Source organism: Lissotriton helveticus, chromosome 8 (genome assembly GCF_964261635.1).
Source record: "Lissotriton helveticus chromosome 8, aLisHel1.1, whole genome shotgun sequence".
NCBI lineage: Eukaryota > Metazoa > Chordata > Amphibia > Caudata > Salamandridae > Lissotriton > Lissotriton helveticus.
In genome coordinates this window covers 78,766,606-78,790,692 of record NC_136069.1, presented here as the reverse complement: position 1 = coordinate 78,790,692, position 24,087 = coordinate 78,766,606, and the positions used below count along the sequence as shown (strand labels likewise).

At 47.0% G+C, this 24,087-nt stretch overlaps 1 protein-coding gene across 3 annotated transcripts in view; it reads left to right on the top strand.

Moving 5' to 3' along the window:
* The window catches only part of GRAMD1C (GRAM domain containing 1C), a 1,372,139-nt gene that overhangs the window by 815,599 nt on the left and 532,453 nt on the right, over nucleotides 1-24,087 (top strand). For all 3 annotated transcript variants that reach the window (XM_078656659.1, XM_078656660.1, XM_078656661.1), the window contains exon 8: nucleotides 657-792. In XM_078656659.1, coding sequence (XP_078512785.1) covers nucleotides 657-792 — 136 coding nt within the window. The remainder of the gene's footprint in view (nucleotides 1-656; nucleotides 793-24,087) is intronic.

Here is a 24,087-nt window from a genome sequence, read left to right as displayed (position 1 = left end):
AATGCAGTGACCTCAGATTTAAGGAGACACATCTGTCTTGAGAGTTGCAAGCACCTATTCACACAGGCTGCAATGACAGGCCTGTAGTTGCAGTTTTAAGTGAAGTCCATGGGTGGCACAATACATACTGCAGCCAATGGGAGCCCCTGGTGTACCTAGGCACTGGGCCCCATGGTCCTATATACTAGGCACTTACCAGGTTACACCAGTAACCAATTGTGGATGTACAAAATTACTTACCATGGTCAATTTAGAGATAAAGCACAGTGAATAGGGTCCTGTTTAGCAAGATCCCAGTCAGACTAGGTCAAAAACACACTGACACTAATCACAAAGTGGGGGTAACCATGAAAGTAGAACCTCCTTTCCCACACTACTGTTTTAGGGGAAGGGAAAGGCCTTGATGACTTGTGCCAAATTGAACTAGACCTGGTATGGGCCTTTGCCAACTATTGGAACGTTAGACTTTTCCATGTTTATCTTTAAACTGTTATGGGCCAACCATTTTGTAACACCACACAGACATTTTGTTAAAGAACCATATTTGGTGTCTACCTCTTTTTGAGCTGGCTGTAAAATGAGCTGGGTATTATTTGCCTTTGGATAAAAAGCACATTTATATTCCTGACTAAGTTCTTTTCTCTCTCCTTGTGCAGGGCTTTGGGCATTAGCAGCTGTGATGAATCAGGTGATAAACTGGAGAAATCAACTAAATTAATGGTCCCAAATTGGGAAACTGTTCCTCCAAGTCCAGAAACGGAGGCTGATGGTGGGGCATTGCAACCATTGGTGGTGAGTTTTCTTTTTTGGAGATGACCCATTTTTAAGGTGTATGTCATACTGATCAGTAAACAATATAAAAACAGATGTGCACAACTTTGAGGTTTCTCACGAGATTCACATTATGGGCTCTGTTAAATATTGTAATGCTGCTTCTGCGGGACGTAGACGTAATAGTATCACCGAAGCCGGGAAAAGATACCACACAATGTTCCGCATTCCGTTCAATCTCTTTGCTTAACCTTGACCTTAAGCTCTTTACAGGAGTGCTGGCATCGCGGCTAGGACCTTGTCTCCCTGGAATCATAGAGCCGGATCAATCAGGCTTCATCCCGGGCAGACAGTGTAGTGATAACACCAAACGCTTTGTTCATTTAATCGACAAAGCCTACTTCCAGCAATCGGATTCGGTACTCCTGGCCATCGACGCTGAAAAGGCTTTTGACCGTGTCGATTGGGGCTTCTTAAGGCGGGTTTTGACGCACTTCAGAGTGAGAGAGCGCTTTCAAGCTTGGGTAGCAAGCTGCTACCATAGCCCCCAAGCGCGGGTCTGTCTTAATGGCCTATGCTCCCGCCCCTTCGAAATTCAGCGCAGTACCAGGCAGGGGTGTCCCCTTTCCCCTCTCCTGTTCGCGCTATATGTCGAGCCGCTAGCACAGAGAGTGCGGGACCACCCTAACATACATGGGGTAACATTTGGCGGGGAACCACATCCCATAGGCCTGTACGCATATGATATTTTGGCGGCCCTCGACAACCCTAAATGTTCAGTGCCAGCCTTCCTGGTAGAGATCGAGTTATTCGGCACAGTATCGGGCTTCGGGATTAATAGAGGGAAGTCAATGATCTTGCCGCTGGGCGAGAATGCTCACGCTAACACGCTACGAAGGGGGGCTGGACACCCAGTCACAACTCCCTTACCTGGGTATCACCCTCACGGTATCTATAGAGCGGATGGTAGCTTTATACTACGCTAACATTACGATGCAGATCCGCAAAGATCTGGAGCGTTGGACGAAACAGCCGCTATCCCTGCTGGGACGGATTGCGGGGGTGAAAATGTCGGCACTCCTCAAGATATTATACATCTTTCAAACTATCCCCGTATCCCCGCCGGCCGGGACTATCACACAATTGCAAGCGGCAATCCAGCATTTTATTTGGAGGGGAAGAGACCGAGGATGCACAAACTACTGGCATACCGAGGGATGGACGAGGAGGGGATGGGAATTCCCAATTTACAAATATATTTTCAAGCAGCGCAGCGATACTTAGTGGAATGGTTTACGCCTGAATCAGAGAAGAGAGTAAAGTGGCAATTGTCTGCCAGGAACCCCCTCAGGTGTTGCTACCGTGAGGCACTCTCTCTTTGCTCACATTTTTTTCACAATTTTTTTTTGCACTATAGAGAATGAGATTAGACCTGGGTTAATATCTTTTAAGTACACACACCATGACCCGACAGACGAGTGTTAAGTAACGCATCTGGGGCAGGAGTACAATTGAGTGTAAGGTGGGGGAGGCCTTGATTGTTGAATATTAACTGAGTGGGGGGCGGCTTCCTCCTTCTTTCCCCCTTGAGCTCCTTTTGCTTGTTAGGTTCTTCCAAGACAGAGCCATGGCTCAAACATCTCTGTGGAAAGTACCATTCCTCCGCCACCCGCACAGACCACGTTACCTCCAGAAGTCACCCATCACGCGCACCATACTAAGGGTGTGGGACTCGGTTGCTGCTAGGCGTAAGCTCACAACCTTCCCTTTGTCGCTCACTCCTCTATTAGATAATCCAGAGTTCCCCCCGGGTACGGATTCCCTAGCATTCCCGCAGTGGTAAGGATCCAGCTGCAGATCCGCAGGGCACCTCTTCAACTTAGAAGGCTTACTCCCATTCACCGACCTGTCCCAAGGGTATGACATCACATCGCCACAGCTCTTTCAATACTTTCAGCTGCGGTACTGGCTTCTGCAACCCACGATTAGTCCACTTGTTGGTAGACTTATGACCGCATTTGAGAAATGGCTGGTGACAAGGGACTCGGATCGAGGCCTTACCACGGATTTATACAAGATGCTTACTCCCATCCCCGAGACACACCACACTGCAGGGCAAAGACGCTGGGAACAGGAGCTGGGGAGAACGCTTCAAGAGTGGCGATCGATTTATTACAGGGCCAACCACACAGCGAGGAATGCAGCAGGCAGGGAATCAACAGTGAAATTAGCCACATACTGGTACCTCACACCTGCGAGGCTTCACAGGGGCAACCCATCCCAGAGTGCGTCATGCTGGAGGGGATGCGGCGAAATAGGCACGCTAACACATCTTCTATGGGAATGCACGGAAGTCAAGGCGTACTGGACCGCAGTCCTCAATGATATAGATGGCTCCCTAGACACTGAAATCCCACGGTGTCCGGCCTACACCATTCTAGGTCTCCCGAACGCACTCACTTTCCCTCTGAAATCCAATAGGGGGCGCCAAAGGGGCCTTGCGATACAGGCTGCCTCCCAGCACATACTTTCCCTCCGGGGGACTAGCACACGGCCCACTCACACGGGCTGGTTGCACAGACTTTTGTTTACACTGGGGATGGAACGTATCCAAGCTACACTTACACAAACTACAGCTACATTCCACACAGTATGGAAGCCATTGCTTACACTTCTCTCTCAAGAGTTCAATGAAATCACGCGCCCTAGATACCTCCGTCTAAAGCGCCTGACAGACAAAAATGATGACACCACAGAGCCTGAGAAGAAAGCACTGTGAAACGTCCCACTTGAAACATCCTATGCTCATAGGGTTCGGCACACTGGTTGGGGAGGGGGGAGTTTTGGGGAGTTGGGTGGGGGGTTGTTCTTCTGGTTTATGCTAGCTAAGCTTCACAACTCATTGGAGGCGACACAATGGGAGATCGACTACGGGATCCTCCGAACTGTGTGAGTTATTTGTTGGGTCATACAAAGTGGATCTTCCAGAACGTTTGCTACTTTTCTTTGTGTCCGCAATATTGCATTGTACTATCTGTGCTTTTTTCTTTTCCTTTCCTGAAATCAATAAAACAAATTTAAACATAAAACTGTTATAGAACTTGCACATCCAGCCCCCCTCCCATTACAGCGAGTCAAGAACGGTGTGATCCCAAAAGCTGAAACATCAGTTTAGAGTGAATTACAGATTATTAAATTTTTTCGCCTTCTGGCAGGGAGTCCGCTCACAGATGTCTGACCAAGTAGGCATGTGTGTTCTCTGGTGCATTAGTACTTCTTGTTTAAGCATGTGACCACTGCTGCAACGGTTGCTGTTTGCATGAAAGGTCATCTTTTCAAGTGAGGTAAATGATGGGAATGGCTTGAACCAGCTTCCTTGGAGGGTTTTTGAAATCATATAGGAAGCTTTTTCAATTAGCACATGAAACCGTACTATATAATTTGAAGGACAGTCAGTAGGGTGCAGTTGTAGAATTAGCTGGTCGGGTGATACAATCATCCTATTCTGGGTTTCGTGAATGGCGTGAACCTTGCTGAATTTCCCCCATTTTTCACATCATCTTTGGTAGTGTATCCGGTCTGGCCTGAGGCCATGTGAAAAACCTTCAAGACCAGGGAATGGGGGTTCGGTTACAGTATGTTCCGTCAGAGTTTAAGGGAATCACAGCAAAACTGCTGGTGAAGCAGCTTATGGTATTTGCTGTGGTTTTATGGTCATGGAGTGGCTCACTTCTCATGAGCTTCAGGAATATGATATAATAATCTGACATTATCTGCATTTAATTCCCAGTCATTAAGGGCCTCAGTAGAGATTTGTCTGCAGATTTTGCAATCTTCAGTCTTATGAGCTGGATATAGGCAATACATGTATTCTTTGTGAGAGGTGTTGGAGAGATCTTTTTTACCCGCAGAAATCAAAAGGCCTGTCTCTTTTCCTCAGATTCAGACATGGCCTAAACTTATCCTGGAGCAATTCTCTTGGAAGATATCTGGTGCAAACAATAATTAAGCATAGAAAATGTGATTTTCATCTCACAATACTTATCTGAAAAGATGTGAGCTGAGTTCATAGGGACTCCCTTCCCCCTATCTTGACAGAGGATCGAATTCTGAGGAATGGTCGCCCTTGGATGATGGGATCTTCACACTGCTCTCTTCTCCTGGTTTGAAGTGCGGTTGTTTTTGAATGAGGTGAGCGGTTTACTTAATTAACAATGCTTTCAGCCTCTTGGGCTATCTTTAACAGAAGACTGCTATTGTAATGTTAACGTGGGACTCGAAGTTTGACGCCCGGGAGGATTCATGCATGACAATCTATGAAAGAACCAATGCTAAAGAATAGATATTTTCAAGTCTGCACAGGTAAATTTACCTAGATCAAAAGCTTAGATACAAACTACGTATAGCAGAACTTGCAATTTTGTGGTACTCTGATGATGACAGAACAGAGGCAAGCTCTAATCCAAACTTCACCACCCTTTCAAATAATGTGATTCAAGAATACCATTTATCTCCCTCAGCTTCCATATTTTCAACAAACCAAATTTGGAGCAGATCAGAGCCGGGGCCTTGAAATTAATTAAAAAGCTTCGTAAGCAGCGGAGCAACCAGCGGGCAAAAAGCTTTATGAAAACCGGCGGAAAAGCCATCGGGGCCTGGCGATTTTAAGGGTTTGAGACGGGAGATGGCGCTGATCACCTCTTCGATTCGAATGGGTGCATCTAGGGCACTCGCGCTTGTCGGGTTTAGCGCGGTGGTAACCGCGCCTTGTAGGTAAGCCTCTGCTTCAGTCTCTGATATGGGGTCTGCCGTGTAGAGTGATGCGTAATAATCCCTAAAGGCCCCCGCTATCTGTGTCTCGTCACGAATAACGTCCCCATTCTCGTTACGCAAGACCAGAATTTTTAAGCGTTGAATCTTGGCTCGCAGCACGCTCGCAAGGAGGCGATCCGTTTTGTTCCCCCCTACATAATAGGTGTGTCGCAGGCGGAGGGCTGCATACTCTGCCTGATCCACGTCCAGACTCGCTAGTTGAGTCCTGACTACTATTTAGTTGTTTCCAGACTCTCGGGCGCCCGTACAGCTGTGTATTCATTCCAGTTCAAAGACCTTAGCTGTGAGGTCTTCTCGCTTCTTCTTCGATCTTTGGCCTCTGCCGCCACAACGGCAATTAACTTGCCTCTCACTACCGCTTTTAACGCCCCCCACACTGCCATCAAAGGCGTTTCAGGGCGATCATTAACCGCTAGGTAACCTGTATTGCACTTACGGAGGTGCTGGACTACGTCTGCGCGTTGCAAGAGGGGTTCCCTCAACCTCCATCTACCAGGGGGTCTCTTGGTAACAGGGACTCTAATCGTGAGCTCCACGGCATCGTGGTCGGAGATGGCTGCCGGGGCGATGTCCACATCCACCACCCGGGCCTCCAGCTCCGAGGAGCCTATGAAATGGTCTAATCTGGCGTAGGTGCGATGTACATGTGAGTAGAAGGTGTACTGCGATGTCCCTGGGTGTTTAGCCCTCCACAGGTCTACAACCCCCTTTGCTTTATCCATTCCTTACCCGCCTCCGAGAGGGCCCCTGTGCTGCCATAGCGGTGACCAGACCTATCCCGGTCCTGATCCATCACTAAGTTTAGGTCCCCACCAGGAATAGCAAGGGATCAGCGGAGCGCAAGGTCTCTGATAAGGCACTGTGTAGGAAAGGTTCTTGTCCCGTGTTCGGGGCATAGAAGGACCCCACCGTCAGCTGGCTATTGCCTACCGTGATACATTGGGCCAGAAGTCTGCCTTTAATCTCCCCCACGTTGTCTCTGTTTTGACCATGGAAATGCCTGGCAACCAAAATTGCGACTCCCGCCTTTTTATCAGGGGTGGAGGAGAAGAATTGTTGAGGGAATGCTCGGGACCGCAGCCTGTGCCAGTCTTTAGAAAGTAAATGGGTTTCTTGAAGTAGGCATATTGCCGCCCCCGAATTCTCTAGATATGATAGTACTTAACGCCTTTTAATGGGGTTATTGAGGCCTTTCACATTCAGTGTTAGGATTTTTAAGGTATCGTTAGCCATTGTGGTGGCAGTGAGTGGTGTGTGCAGGATTCGCCCCCCGCTGTCGCAATGCATTATGCGCACTTGCCCCTGCCGGCACACTGGTTCCCACCCCCCTTTCCTCAACCCCGTAACTCACCCAACTCCTACCCCCCTCACCTGTCCACCGTCCCCCCTTCCCCAACTTCCCCCCACCAAACCCACCTTCCTACAGTCCCCACTCGAACCCCAACACTGTCTGCCCACCTCTCCACCTCCCTAACCCCAACTAGGAACTCCCAATCGCGAATCATAGTCCCAGGCCTATCAATACTCAGTTCAGGCCCGTGGTAACGTCACGTGGAGGAGTGTGTGGCTGTGGCGACCCTGGTGTTTCTCCACCTCCCCCCCCCCGCCCGTCCCCACATCAGACCTGCGCGGTCTCAGTGCAATGAAAAAAAACCCTCACTGCTGCATCAGTTCAGTGCCGCTGTGTCTTTAGACACTTCCTGGATAGCTGATACCTGTTCCTGTGCCATCGTTGTTGGGTCTGGTTTAAGATTGGCCCTGGGTGAACGGCTGCAGCCCACTTGCTGCCATCGTTCTCGCGAGGATCGCAGTGATTTCTCCTGTGAGGGTCGCAAAGATGCCTCTTGCGTCGTTGAGTCCTCGTCGAGGTCAATGCCCAGCAGGGCACATGTGTCCTGTAGAGATCTGAGCTGATGCGGGACCCTTTTCCATTTAAAGATCAGTCTGAAGGGGTGACCCCAGGAATAAGGGATCCCTTTGTCGCACAGGAACGTTGTGACTACCTTAAAGGTTTTCCTCTTGTGCAGGGTGATGGCCGAGAGATCCTAGTACAGTGCCACCTGGTAACCTTGATGTTGGAGAGACTGTTTCTCGCCTGCCTCCCTCAGGATTCTTTCTTTCAAGGGGAAGTCAGGTAGGAAGGCCAGAATATCGGGTGGGGGAGCAGGTGCTCCGCACGCCAGGCCTACCCTCTGCGCCCTGTCGATGCGAATTTCAAAGTCATCGGTTTCCCCCAAAATCTCCCGGAACATTCCCATTAGAAAGCTGGTGAATCTGTCCCCCTCTGCTTTGGATGGCACGCCTCGGACCCTTGTGTTGTTCCTCCGAGTGGTTTTCGAGGTCTTCCGCATGTGCCTGAAGATCAACTTGCTGTTCACGAAGGCGGATGACTTCTTGCTGCAGTTGTTCTACCTCCTCGCTCCTAGTTTGTCCCGCTTCCTCCATCGCCGCCACGCGTCCCCCCACCCCCCCCAAGCCATCTACATCACGGCGCAGTTCACGGTCCTGTTTTAGCGTCAGGAAGTATTCGCGCAAGGAGTTAAATAGGGTTTCCAAGAACGCTTTGTTGATAAGGGCTCCTCTGTCTTCCTGCCCCATGGTTTCTTTCGCCGCCGCTGGGGATGGAGGGCCCTTCTCTCCCTTAGGGGTACTCTTGACAAGCATGTCCGTTATGGTGCCCCTGCGCCCTACAGTGGCCATGATAGGGCTCAGGGGCTCTAACCGTGGGGAACTCCAAAAGCTTGTCCACCCGGAGGGAGTTTACTCCGATGATTGCGTGCCCACTTGGGGTCCAGGCAACGCGGGCCGAGATCTAGGCCCCCAGACCGACTACTTCGTCACGCCAGCCAAGTGTACTGCCCACTGTTGCGCTCTAAGTTCTATTGGGGGGGTATGCGCTGTGGGAACCTGCACCAAGCCTCACTCATCAGCGAGGCAGCGCAGACTAGACCTCACACCCACAAAGTCCACCCGGTCCGGGTCAGGCGCAAGCCCTAGTGTGTCCCCACGGGTCTCAGTCACCTCACTGGCAAAATGCTGTGGGCGCCGGAAAGGCACCACCGTTCCCTCAGCTCCACTCCTCGCCTTCTAGGCACCGGCCACTTCTCGCTGGGCAAGCGCGCGCAGCCGGCAGGACTGCCCCCCCCCAGCCGTGTCCAAATGGGGCCTCTCTGCAGCGCAGGGTCTCACACTGCCTCTCCTCACTGGCTGCAGTAATGCAGATAGACTGGCCCCTGTAGGCCCCAAAGCCCGGGGCTCGATTTTCGCGCCTCCCAGGCGGATGCTCCCTCCACTGCCGGTCAGCCCCACCGCAGCTCACCTCGCCTACAATGCGCTGCTGCCTCGTGTCTCACTGCAAGCTCCCGTCCTCAGCTCCGACTGTCCTTCTCACTGGTGCCCCACTGCACCTGCCCCCACGCCGCTGGTTGTAGCTCCGGCGGGGTTGCACACGCCAACTGGATGTAGGCCACAAGTCCCGGGGCTCGATTTTCGCGCCTCTCAGGTCGGGTGCTCCCACCGACACCGGCTGCCCCCTCAGCAGCTGCCCTCGCCCACCAGGCGCTGCTGCCGCGCTCCCCCCACCGGCTCCTGGCCTCCCCACCGGCCGTCGTCCTCTCGGCGGGCGTCCCCCTGGTGGGTCATACGCGGCGGAGGGGAAAAGGATGTCGCATGGGACTGGCACTGCGTTTTACTCACCACCAAAAGGACAGGCACCAACTGTCCTTGCCCTGCCAGGCACAATTCACTCCAACACGGGGGCTTAAATGCTGGTTAAAGGGTCACAACGGAGGTCCGGGCCGAGGACCCTCACAAACTAGCGTCCACTCAGGCCGCCATCTTAGGCATGCCCCCTGTAACTGTTTTGAATAATTCTTTGAGATTTTTGCAACCCACCTTACCTGTATTGTACTTGATCCCCAAAGTCCAAAAGGATGGGGTAAATGCATCAGGTCACCCCATAATATCAGCCATTGGCAGTGCATTTGTAAACACTTCAAAATATGTAGATTCTTTCTTATGTAACTTTGTTAGAAATCTTCTATCATATGTACAGGACACAGGTGACTTTATGCCAAGAATCTATGACCTCTCTTGGGAAGATGATTTTTTTTTTATTGCTCACAATAGATGTATCCACATTATATACGAGTATAAGGCATGGGAATGGCCTAAAGGCAATCAAACATTTTTTTGGGAGCCAGACCATTGAAGGTATGGCAGCATACATAGATGCTTTTAAAAATGGTTGAAAGATGTCTTGGAAATAATCATTTTCTAGTTAATGGAGAGCTCTTCAATCAAGTATGCGGTGCAGCAATCTGCATCTGCTTCGCCCCCAGCTATGCGAATTTGCATATGGGCTGGTGGGACGAGCAGGTGATCAGAACTGAATACCATAACATCTTGGACAACCACATAATACATTGAGACTTTTTCGTAGTTTGGTGAGACACAGAGAGTGATGCCAGAGTTCTTTTGATGTTAACGATTTAAGTCTGCATTTTACTAGTACCATCAGTGCACAAAGTGCAATTATTTTGGACCTTACAGTGTACATTTGGAACAATTGTTTGTAAACAAAGCTGGATGAAAGCTAGTGGAATGCAGTAAAGTATTACCTGCCGTGGGTTTTCTAAACAAAGGATTTGATTGAGCATCCCCTATGAAGAAAGCCTGAAAACACAGCGTAACTAGAGATGGGGATTAGGGCAATCATAGCCCTAAAAGCTAGATTTAAAGCATGAGGTTATACAGAGAGTTGCATTGAAAAAGCAGGGATCAAGGCTAGAAAACAGCCCAGGGAGCAGATGTTGTTCAAAAAAGGAAAGGCAAAAAAACATCTCGTAGGTGATTCACATTTTAGACTTATAACGCCATATAACAAACAACAAGTAAAGATACAAGGTTTTCTGGGAAAATAATGGTATCTTATTAGAAATTATCCAGTATTAGGAAAGGCAACACCATGCAGACCCAAAATCACATTCAGAAGAGCAACATCGGTTCTTCAGGTATTAGTAAGCAGCAATCTCAGGGAGTGCAAAGGAGGGACACCGTGGCTGAGTAGCAAACCAGGTTTCCTAAAATATATGAAATGCAAAGCTTGACAACATGGGGAAAATACCACAACATATAAATCATGTTTATCACCCAGAACAAAAAAGATCAAAGGAAGATACACATGCAGACAGAATTTGTTGTGTTGGAAGTACAATTTTGGCAGTTCACAAACGCAGATTGCACCATCTCTGTGCCACAAAAAATGGTGATAAAACCTATCCAGTGGCATGTCATTTTGAAGAGGTACATAATGGTGATGCAAGGGGATTGACATACTGTGTAATAGATTCAGTAGCTCCCAATATCGGGGGAGAAAATAGAGAAAAGCAGTTAAGAAGATTCGAATTTTGTTACATCATAGAGTTAGATACGAAGACTCCAGGTGGCCTCAAAGTGGAAGAAGATCTATATACACATCTATTGCCATACAAGTTTTGCAACTCTTGAGGTGGAAGCCGGGAGTCCTCATTTTTAGCCACTTACTTTGTACTTTGTCTTTTATTTTAAAAATTTCACGCACTATTTTAAAAATTGCATGGTTGCTCACAGCTTGCCTGATTCAGACGACCAGGAACTGATATGGGGACACTGGGCAACACCTGTGACTGCCGCCGATAACCGCCGCCATCTTGGAGGTAACGGTGTGGGCAGCGGGCTAGTTTTTGTGCACAGTGAGGGATAAAATGGACGCCCAAGAGTGGATGCGCGCAGCGGGCGCACGGCTTTGCGCTGAAGGTGTCCGCGCCTGGCCTGGGCCCAGGGCCAGAACCCCTGGCTCTACGACAAACAAAACAACCAATCTACCGATGCAAAAACAGGCAAGTAAGACAGGGAATTACAACTATAACTCCGACTTTCTGAAGGCCCTTAATAATTCTCAAACGCCCAATTGCGCTAGAGCTCTTACTATCACGGATCCCACAATCTGCATGCACTGCGGATTTCACTTTACCCCTAATCATGACGTAAATGCACTGCATGCTGGAAAGCAAATGGCCCCCCAATCTAAACCATACACTATGACAATGACAAGCATAAACTGCCGCTCGCTCCCCAAACACAAAGCTAATATTTTTGACCTACTTTTTAATGACCTTCCAATTATGCTATAGCAAGAGTGGATCGAACAAAAAGAATGAGGGGTGGAATTGCGGTAATATTTAAAAAAAACGTAAGCTGCACTCTGGAGCAGCTACCCATTCCTGCATGTGAAGCTGCACTATTCAAACGTACTCCCTCCCCCAAATTTACTTACTCGGGAGTGCTAGTATATCAACCCCCAGAACACCTTGCTAATTGGGTTCCCACTTTTATGGAAGCTATTTCATCTTTTGCCACTAATACAGCTAATTTCACAGTATTAGGAGACATCAATCTACATCTGGAAGACTCTACCTGCAAAAACAGTGCCACACTTATTTCTGACATGGCTTCCCTAAATCTAGAGCTACTCAATTCCGGTCCAACCCATACAGCTGGACATCTTTTAGACCCCATCTTTTCTAATCTAAATACAATCACCTGCACCCCAGCTCTGCCTACAAGCGGGTCTGAGCACTATCAGATAAACTTCACACTGGGAACCCCATCTGATAAGAGGACCTCAAGTAACGCAAAGACGGCTGTAATGCCAGAAACCGGTCCCCGGGAGCTTGTTTCCTTTCCAGTAAAGAATTGGCTTGGTAGTTTGGTCTGCCCTGTTCCCATGATGCACTGGGCCAGGGTCAGACTCATTTGCATGTAGCCAGGTTCTGAGCTGGGATGGTGCAGTGAGCTAAAAAACGGTGATGGATCAAGCCCTGATCTTTTGACTGGGTAGGAGTGTTCTGCTTAATTCAGATACTCTGTCCATCACCACCCCCTTTATGAATCAATCTTCCAAACAGGCCTATAAAATAGCTCTGAGCGAATATCACAAACAATGTAAACAAGCTTGCGCCACTTTTGTGAATTTAACCATCTCAAAGGCGTCAAACTGTGCAAAAACACTGTTCAACACAGTAAAAGAACTCGCTGGTTTGGACGCCTTAGCCAAACCACCGACATTGACCCAAAACAAATGCGAGGAATTAGCAGCCTTCTTTATAAATAAAGTTGAAGGAATATACCAAGAGATTGTCTCACAAGATAATGTACATGATATCTCAGTGAGCTTTAATACACCTATGTTAGTGGCGCCTCCTCCCCCTCTATGCAAGAACACAGTCAAAACGGTGTTGACTGTTCCCTAATTGACTGGCCCCACCTTACAACGGAAAATGTGGATGCACTTCTAAAATCCATTAAATCAGAATCACCGAAAGACGCACATCCAGCAAATATTCTCAAGCAACTTATTTACTCTGCGCTTTCAGTTTTCACCCACCTTTTAAACGCATCGATTAAAGAGTCAGTTACTCCCCCCACATGGAAACACGCTACGATTCACCCATTATTAAAAAAGCCTAATGCAGACCATACTGAAACCACCATTGCATGCTTTTAAAAAAGCGAAAAACGTGAGAAACCACGTAGTGAAGTCACTCTTACCATTCACTCCCACCATTAGACAGACTACCCTATGGGGGATCCACCCTATCAAAGGACACACGAAATGTGGGCAATGCAAAGCATGCCCGATGGTAAAGGACACCACACGATTTACACATAAGAACCAGGCACATGAATTACGGGAGCAAAGTAACTAACACCGAAGGGGTCATATATGCAATCATCTGTCCATGTAACTTCATGTACATAGGGCAAACAATCCTGAGGGCAAACAATCCTGAAAGCTAAGTGTCGCATCTTGCAGCACTGCAGCCGCATCAGATGTCAAACCCTGGGTCACCCTTGGTGGACCATTTTACCAGATTTGGACACAAACCTGACAGCCTCAGATGGTGGGTGATAGAAAAGGTAAAACCCAACCCTAGGGGCGGAGATTTCAATAACATTCTGAGTATCCGTGAGTGCTGTTTCATACACTTGTTCGACACCATCATACATGGCCTTAATGAGTATGAGGAACTAAGCAAACAGGTCTCAGTTTTGAATAATGGCTAGGCTCGCTATAGGTCAGTGATTTTGATCACCTGGTTCCGTAGGCTGTAAGAACTTCCACAATTCTTCACGCAGTACCTGATACACTCTTCTCTAGACCACAACATTGTCCACATCACGTATATGGGTACCCATTTAGATTGCCCATGGTGTGGTAAATAAATAAATAATACCCTATTTTTGACTAGGCATATATCATAACAAATAGCTCAATAAATAAGAGTCAAGATTCGAGGGAGTAGGAGTTTTTGCAGGTTTAATACAGCATAAGGACAGGAACAGGACGACCTGCACGGGAATAGGATGGCAGGGCCCAGCAGCTGCTGGGGCTGGGTCGGGGATGAGCGCGCTAACTTTTAATAACAATACATGAGCTTATATACAAAACGCAAACACATAGCATTACATTGCAGTAGGCGTAGCAGTGGGTGGAGCAGAAGGCGTGACGCGTAGCAGTCGCGAAAGATAAGAGTAAAAGTAGGTGTAACTGGGCGTATACATAGACATGTGGTGCAAACGTAACAGAATATGTCATGAATGGGGCAGAAACATAGGAAGGGGCTACCTAAGGAGCCGGGACCTCTAACCTGGTGGTGCGCGCAAACTGGCAATGACGTATTACTAGGAGAAGCTGGGGGCTATGAACTCTGTGCTAGGAGCAGAGACTAAAGTCTGGAGGGTCGGAGCGACATGTACCTAAACCCTATCTAGTATCTGATGTTTAGGGAACATGTTGATATAAACTAGAAGTCAGGAGGGGAAAGGCTAACTGACTCTAAGACTGGACCATGCATTATTCTACATGTAGTGCGTGATGAAGAATATTAAATGACCGTTAAATGCAGTATTTCTCTAACGTGGAGACGAGAAGGCTAGACAATGACGGAAACTATTGATGCAGTTCAGTAGCTTTAGGAATGCAGAGAAGGAGGACTGAACTGATAACTGGAACTATAACATACTTGTGGCAGACTCAGAGGCAGAGCCAAGCTGCACCGGGCACTGCGAGGCAGGAAGTAAGTGAAAGGTCGAGGATACAGGTGGGGGCTGTATCGCTCCTCAGCGAGGCTTCAGGAGGCAGGAGCTGAATCTGATGTCCAGGCCCTTTTGAGGCCTAGAAACGGGGACTTTATAATGGAATAACGTGCACACTGAGAAACGTGGCAACGTAGCTTTACATAGGCCTGATATTCGTAGTATTCACGAGGACTGGAAACTGGCATACTAGAGGTGGACACAACTGTAATTGCGTCATTAATCAGACATGGGGAGTACATATGCATATTTAATCATGCACACATAACATATGATGGATGAGGCGTAGGGACACAGAACATGGCAAAATTTACTTTTCCACATTCCCTCCTTGTCACTACGTTTCCATCAGGAAACATCAATATTCATGATACCATCTATCATTTCATACAGTATCATTTGCTCGTCTCGAATTATCTTGGAACGAGATTTAGAACGGGGCTTGGGACTAGGAATACAAGAGGTAGCACAAATGCCGCAAATCGCAGGGCCACATTGTATACAGAGGCAGCAGCTAAATATGATCGCTACTGCAATACCTAGAAAGGACAAGACTTTCCATCCCCATGCGGAAATTATATTCCAGAACCAACCGGACCATGTCCAGGTGCCTGGATCTTGGTGTAACAGATGGGCAATTTTATGGAGTCTGGTTATAGCTGAATAAACAGACGGCGCGTTATTTGGAATGAAAATGCAGCAACTAGATCCGATGACTCTACAGGCCCCGCCCCTATCGGCCAGTATGACGTCAAGGACGAGACGATTCTGTAAAACGACAAATCTCATAAAGGATTGCTCTTCGGTTAAGTTACCTAGAGCGGAGGCAGTCTCATCTACTACTGCTTCAAGGGTTCTTGTTAATCTACGAATTAGCTTACTATTTACAACTGTACCTAAATAAGGGAACACACCTTTATCAATATCAATGAATTGCTCTGCAGCAGTTTCAGTATAATCGACAATCGGGAGGTTTCTTTTGTGTCTAGTATGTACTAGGAAGGAATTCCTATGGTAGTCAGGTGGGGCTAGAAAAACAGGTGGCAGTAGGAAGGCAATATAACAGGTTCCCTCCCAATCGAGGGGCAGACGAACATATGCGGTTTGACCACAAACAAAATAAGAATGACGTGAAGCTTTAAAAATAGATTTCCCACTGTCACTATACTTGACAATAGTAGTACAATCACTATGTCCTACGTGTACGGAACCCTTATTTCGGACACATAATTCGCCTTTGACTGGTAGTACTGAAATAGCGGGTAAGTCTGGAGTAGTATCAGACTGAACATTCAGGACCATAAAATTCGACGAATAATTACCTAAATTATACACTTCATTTTCTAGATCTAAACCTGTTCTATGGGGGAAACCTTGCTTGTCTGGGAAACATGTACTGTTAAGAAAAGACATATCTGTTGAGGATGACGTTAACGTGGACCATGCTCCACACGAACCATTATGTGAGAATGGATAAGGAAAGAGTGGCAGAACTCCCTTTGACGTCTGGAAAGGGGGGAGTCGACCACACACCCAACAGTTAGTGGCATTGCTGGTCTGGTGTGAGTAGTGTAACATGCGGATGAAAGAATTATTACGCATAGCGAGACGGTATGAATATTCGTGAGGAGGCAGATCACTAAACGTGTGCTCTACTGTAGCATTAGAAGGCTTATTTACATGAAGAACTGGGAAATACAGGAAAAATGCGTAACTAGTGCAGGAAATCAAAATGCTGATGAATAATATGAAACTTAGAAAAACGATACATTTGATCGAGTTCTTGCTAACTCTCTCACTATGGGGGTCTATTTTATACATGTCAGAAACAGTCTAACCGTTTCACCTAGGGGAGGACTTAGACAATCAAACTGACTGACTTATTTTACTAGACCGGAGCTTTAACTTATACTCCTGCTGCGGAGTTTTCTCTACCAAGGGAGGGGTTGTATCAATGTCATTTGCGGGACAGTCCTTAGGAACAATGTTTTGGCAGTCCTTCGAATCCTGGGAAATGTTCTTAAAGACGGGTTTCAGTCCTTTAAAAAGTTTAACGTGAGAAAGGTGTATCCATCCTTTTCGGCCTTCCAACTTCACGGCTGTACGGGTGGTGAGGAGGACCTGACGAGGCTCCTTCCATCGAGGCTCCAGCGGACTTGATCTGTCAAAGTTCCGGACCATCACCATGGATCCTGGAAAGATTTCATGCGGTGCCACCTCGGTATTGTCTGGAAATGCGGCGGCAACCTGTGAACGACATGAGTTGAGGGCAGACATCAAGGAAGCTAGGTAATCTGTCAGCATATTACATGAAACATCGGTAATACTTCGGGGTCTAGGAGTACCCCACATGTTTGGGGGGCGGCCGAATACGACCTCATACGGGGACAGACCTGATCTGGAATGTGCGACCATGCGCATATAAAACAAAGCGACTGGCAGAGCTACTAGCCAGTCCACACCCTTATCTTTGCATATCTTGGCAATTCGAATTTTCAGGGTCTGATTATGTCTCTCGACTAGACCGGCTGCTTCAGGATGGCGTACACAATGAAACTTCCACTGGTACCCTAATAACAGGGAAACGTGCTTCATGAGTTCAGATGAGAATGGCTGACCGTTATCAGAATATACGACTCTAGGGAGTCCATATCGAGGGAAGAATTCACGAACCAACTGCTTGGCAGTGGTCGCGGCTGTATAATCTGGGACTGGATATGCTTCTGTCCATCTGGACAAAGCGCATACAACTACAAGGACATACTTGAAACCTCGACATCGCTCCATCTGAATATAATCCATCTGGAGGACCTCAAAAGGGTGGTCAGGGGGCTGGAAACCACCTTGTTCCACCGGGACACTTTTACCTGGATTAAACTGACAACATATCATACAGGTACGGACTTTCTGCTTGGCTGCAGCTCGTAAATGCTTGTTGAACCAAATGTTCTGGATACTGTCTAACATAGCTTTTTCTCCTAAATGTGCTGGACTATGTGCGGTATTAATAATGACTTGAACCATAGAGTCGGGGAGAAACCATGTGGCTCTACCCTTCGTTAACCATCCTTGATCTGTCTGGACCCCTCCTTGTTCGGACCATTTCTTGATTTCATCGGGAGTAGCATGTAACTGGATATCTATGACATCTTGTGTAGGGTCCTTAACTGTCATACATGTAGTCGGATCTGGAGCATGTGTCATGTTAACTGGAATGTCTAGAGTCTGTGCTGTAAGCTTGGCTGTGCGATCTGCTAGATCGTTACCTTGGGAAATAATGTCAGTAACTTTCGTATGTGCTTTGCACTTCATGATAGCAATAGATGTCGGTAAATGTATGGCATCTAACAGAGCTTGAATAAGGAGACCATGCTGAATCTTGGTTCCATGAGAAGTCATGAAACCTCTCTCCTGCCAGAGCACTCCGAAGTCGTGTACGACTCCGAATGCATAACGTGAATCTGTGTAAACATTAACTCTCTGGTTCTTGGCGTGTATGCAGGCTTGTGTCAGAGCAACTAGCTCTGCTGCTTGAGCGGACAGGGTGTCAATACGGTGTGTTTCAATAACTTCGGTGTCAGTAGTCACTGCATACGCGGCGACTAGTTCTCCTGTACTAGTTCTCATACATGAACCATCCACATAAAGTGTCAGGTCAGGATCTGGTAACGGAATGTCTGTCAGGTCTTGTCTTGGCTTTGTCGTAATGTTGACTACTTCCACACAGTCATGTGGGTCAGGATTTGAATTAACTGGTGGTAACAGTGTAGCAGGATTCAGGACGTTGCAGCGTCTAATTTCTATGTGTGGCTGGAACAGTGTCAATTCATAACCTGTTAAACGTGCAATTGTCAAGTGCTGAGTTTGTGTTCGGTTCAAAAGAACTTCTACTGAATGTGGGACTTGTACTGTCAAGGAGTGTCCTAAAACTATGGAATCACTTTGTCTGATAGCTAGTGCTGCGGCTGCAACTGACTTGAGGCACGCAGGCAACGCCTGGGCGACTGGATCTAGTGTGCTCGAAAAATAAGCACAGGGCTTGTATTGTCCTGCTTGATCTTGTGTAAGAACAGATAATGCTGTACCTTCACGTTCAGTGACGAAAAGTGTAAAAGGCTTACTGTAGTTCGGTGTAGCTAGAACTGGAGCTTGACATAGGGCTTTCTTTAACTCGTTGAAACTAAGTGTATGTTCAGATGTCCAAGGGAGAACAGTCGATACGGCTGCCTCCTGTGTCGTTAACTGTATCAGTGGCTTGGCTAGAAATGCATACTGGGGAATCCATTGTCTACAATAAGAAGTAAGGCCGATAAAAGCACGTACCTCCTTCTGGGTTCGGGGCTGGGAAAGACTCGCTATTAACTGGATACGGTCTGGTGTCAACTGCCTACCCCTCTTGGACAGCAAGTGTCCTAAGTATACCACTTGCTGGACACAGAATTGAAGCTTCGATGGGGACACCTTGTGCCCCATCTCGGCTAGGAAATACAGAACTGTCAGTGACGCACGCTCGCAGTCACGTTCAGAACGGGCTGTGATCAGTAGATCATCGACATACTGGAGCAGGGCAGTGTCAGTTGGCATGTGAATGTTGTCTAGTTGTCTCTTGAGTGCTTGACTGTAAATACTAGGACTTTCTGTGAAACCTTGAGGAGCGCGTGTAAACATATAGCTCCTTCCATTTAAACAAAATCCGAAAAGGAACTGGCTGTCTGGATGAATTGGAACACTAAAAAATGCATTCTTGAGGTCGATTACTGTAAAGAACGTGGCTTCGGAATCAATGGCTGTCAATAGGGCAGAGATGTCTGGGACAACTGGGTACTGCGGAATAATACATTTATTAAGCTCCCGTAAATCAATCACTAATCGATATACTGGAGGTGCATTTGGATCAGTACGTTTCATGACTGGAATGATCGGAGAATTACATACATTGGAGTCAGTTTCTACAACTACTCCTTGAGCGATGAGCTCGTCAATAATTTTGGATAAGGCTGCTACAGCCTCGGGTGGCAATCTGTACTGTCTGATTCGTGGTAACACTACACCTGGTTTGAGAGTCACACGATAGGGTGTGATTTGCATGTAACCTACATCAGTTGGACCTTGCGCCCATAAATGCTGCGGAACATTAGACAGTCTGGAATCAAAATCTCGTAATACATAGTGACCCTTAAAGTCACGTAGGAACAGACGTATTCCCTCTGGGGAGCAGCATATAACTGCACCTAACTCTTTCAGTGTCTTAATGCCTAATAGGTTTTCTGGACATGACTTAGTAAGTAACAGATCAGTAGTGCGGGACAATGGACCTACTTCTAGAGTAACTGGCTTTGAAATCTCATTAACGATAGGCTTTCCTGAAAATCCAAGGGAAACATTTCTTGAGCCTGAGAGCGGAGCCCCTGGAACTTCGGCATGACTAATTGTGGTCCTACTTGCCCCTGTATCAATCAAAAACTTTCTGTCTTTCCCTAATACTTGACTGTGAACATAGGGACCTTCTTGATCTACAGGTATCTCGATGAGAGGCAAGCCTACCTCCCTCTCTAGGCTGTTTCATGAATATGGCTGGTACTCTGGATACTCAGACTGTGCATACTGGTACATCTGCGATGTAACGTGCTGTGTTGCAGCGATAGGCTGCGGTACTGTAACTGTCTGTGGTGCATTCTGTGACTGAGAAGTCTGTGAAACTTGTTCTTGTCTAGGCGGGCGTGGTCTTTCTTTAGTCTTACCAGTAGCTATGTTATGTTTCAGAACTGCACACTCATTTATAAAATGACCTGGCTGTTTACAATAATTGCAGTTCCCTTTAACGGGAGCTGCAGGATGACTGGCTTGATTCGGACCCCTCTTCTGACTGTCTTGAGGAACAGATTGTGCAACTAGTACTTTCATTTTCGTGTCTTTCATACGTTTTCTCTCGTGTTCCTGCTCTTCTCTGATTCTATTCTGGTGATACTGGAGCATCTGGAGCATCTGGGACGGAGTATTAGCTTGCCAGGTGCTTTCGACTTTCAGAACTCGATTTTTAATTTGTGGACTTGAATTTTCGACTAATTTAGTAACAAAAAGGTGAGGGTATGACTCACTACTTGTCTTGAGACCACTGTTGATACTGAAACATTTTTCAAATCTAGAATAAAAATCACTAATATCTTCATCTTGCTTCTGTTTACAGGCTGAGATTGCATCCCAGTCTTCTTTTCTAGTTGTCAATAATCTGGGTAAAACTTGAATCAATAATTCTGGTAATTCTTTACATTTATCTCCAAGACCGGTACCTGGTACTCGTGCCTTGTCTTCAGCTTCTAGAACTGTCCAATCGATCTTTTTCTCTCCCACCTCCCATTCTTTTTCCTTTAGCTTTTCATACACCCCTGCGGGCAACAGGACCTTTAACATTTTAATGATATCTGGGTAAGTGTATTCTCCCATACGGAGCATGTCTTTTAATTCTCTATGGAACCCTGCTGGATCTTTGTCATGACAGGGAATTAATTTCTTCATTTCAAGGAGTTCCATCTTTGTAATTGGAGTGTATACAAACACTCGCTGCATTTCGCCACCCGTTCCTTTAACTGGGTGGACTTCTCGTAACGGATTCTGTCTGTCTATGTAAAATGGTTTACTTTCTGGGGGTGAGACATGAACAAAATGCGGGTTCAAGAACGTTCTATATTTGTGACGCTGTTCTAGAATGACACTAATTAAATCGGTACCTAGACCTCTCCATCTATACTGGAGTAACTCGTTCAGGATATCATGTAACGGACCTGGATCAGAGTGCTGACCCTCATACAAAGTAATGAGGTGCTGAATCATATACATACCCACCAGTCGCTGCTCGGCTGGGGGCATTTTCAGAAACATGTGTGCCACTATTTCGTCTGGAAAAGTGGTAGAATCAGTAATCCATCGGACTGCTGATCGGACTAGTTCTTGTTCATGCATAGTACTTAACTCACTATAACCGATTCGTGATTTCAGAATGTGATCGGTAGCTTGAAATACTTGTTCTAGGGAACCTTGTTCTGGTGCTGGATGATGGAAAATAGACTTGTGTTCTAGACGTAAATGACGATCTGGAAATCTAGATTTTCCTACATACGCTATTCTGGCAGTATTCTCGTCGTCTTCCTCTTCAGGATCAGAGGTACTTTCTTTCTCACTTACTTGTGCTGCTTTACGCTGTTCGTGTATCTTTATTATTTCTCTACGGATTTTCTTGTACATACTTTCCATGGCACTAATGGTATTGTGCTTTCCTTCGGCTATATTATCACTCCACTTTGTCAGAGTTTGCATTTCGGCTGGATCTTTAGACGGGTAATCTTGTTCTCTTATTAGACAATTAATTAAGAACTTTAATATCATACGCTGAATCTCGGCTTTCCTTTGAGACATGGCATCACTAATACTTTCTGGATCATCCCCTGTACGGATGAAACGATATATTCTGTCTAGATCTTCTTTCATATTCGGCAAGGTGACTAGATACTCGGTCACCCTCCTTATGCGTACGGAATATAAAACCATATTAAACTCGCCTGGAACTGGGTCATAGGCACATTCGCCAAGGGTTTGCCTGATCTCTGTAACAGACTTATTACTTTTAGGAGTACGCTGTGATGCTTGAGCATGTAATTCGAGTGCTGATAAACGCTTGTGTGGCGGCGGGGTTTGAGGAAGACCTCCTCCTGCGGCCCCTAAACTAGAATCATCAACTGATGCTTTTCGTCCTGGCAGGGTCGGTAATTGTAACGTGGGCTGGACTTGTATGGCGGGCTGACCCGGGGGGGCTGTTAAGGGCACCCCGGTGTCTGGAGGGGCAGGAATTACCTGATTTACAGGGACTGACGGAGCGCGAACAGGATTTGCATATTCGGGGACTGTGTCGTCCAAATAGGACGAAATAAAAATATCAGCTGCGGTCGGTTTGTGACGTAGCTTGGTCGGAACTAGTGGTGGCGGGAAATTACTGGATGCCTCTGGGGTCGCTTTTGGCAAGCCCTCAGCAAGAAGAGGATACATACCCTTAATGAGGGCATGCCTCTGTCTGTCTGACTGTTCGGCTTTGACTCGTTCACCTATCTCGATTAATTCTCTTTCTTGGGCTCGTTCTTGGGATTCTCTACTTAGTTCTGTCTTTCTGATTCCTTTTTCGGTTCTTTTATGAGCTTCTTTGCGCCATAACTCGATGGCGTCTTTCTGTGACTGTCTGGCTTTCTTTTTCCATAATGCTTCTTCTACTCGCATGATGCATTCGGCATCCCATGTACCCGATACGGGCCATCTATACTTTTCTTCTAACTGTTTGGTATAATCTACCCATAAATCTAGATACAATATGGCGCTTATGCCATGTTTCTGATACATAAAATGACCTGGACTGTCCCTGGGCGGGACAGGAACTGCTTCTTCTAACAAACCCTTTCTAGTTTTTAACTGACGTAATCTCGAAAACAGAGACATTGTAAACTTGAATCGGAACACAATACAATAGACGAGGAACAATAACAATTGGGAAAACAATTCAGGCATACCACGACATTGGAAATACATTGAACAACATCATAACTTTACAGTTCGGACAGAATATTACCTGGAATACTGAGAACAGAAACATAAGAATTTCTCGAGAACGGAACAGACTAGAGTTACTGGATGCACTGCTGAAACAGTACGGAACATACCGGTCCCATAAAGGGACGCATCAAGACCCGTATCCACCTAGGTGAACACTTCGTTTGTGGGCCTGGGTACCACCTACCCACGGACCAGAGTCAATTTAGATTGACCCTGTCTAGATACTACCCCAGTAATGGTACTCACCGGGCAGCAAGAACGGAAGGCCTTGGACTGGACTGGACTGCTACGACGACGGACGACGAACTTCGGACTTCAGTTACGGGTGGGCCTCCGGATACCTCGGACCTTGGACTCTTGGCTTGGGCTCTGGTCGGGACTCGCCGCGTTCCTCCACCGTCTCGTTTGGATGCTGGACCGCCTCCTCCGTCTCCTCCGTGGGCCTGAGGGATACTTGAAGCAGAAATATCTGCACGTGGCCGGTATGGTTCCGTCACGGCTGCAGAGGGTCAGGGGGTCGGCGTGGCTTCACCGACGCGTGGGGAAAGGGCAAGTCCCTATTCGGGCGCCATTATGTGGTAAATAAATAAATAATACCCTATTTTTGACTAGGCATATATCATAACAAATAGCTCAATAAATAAGAGTCAAGATTCGAGGTAGTAGGAGTTTTTGCAGGTTTAATACAGCATAAGGACAGGAACAGGACGACCTGCACGGGAATAGGATGGCAGGGCCCAGCAGCTGCTG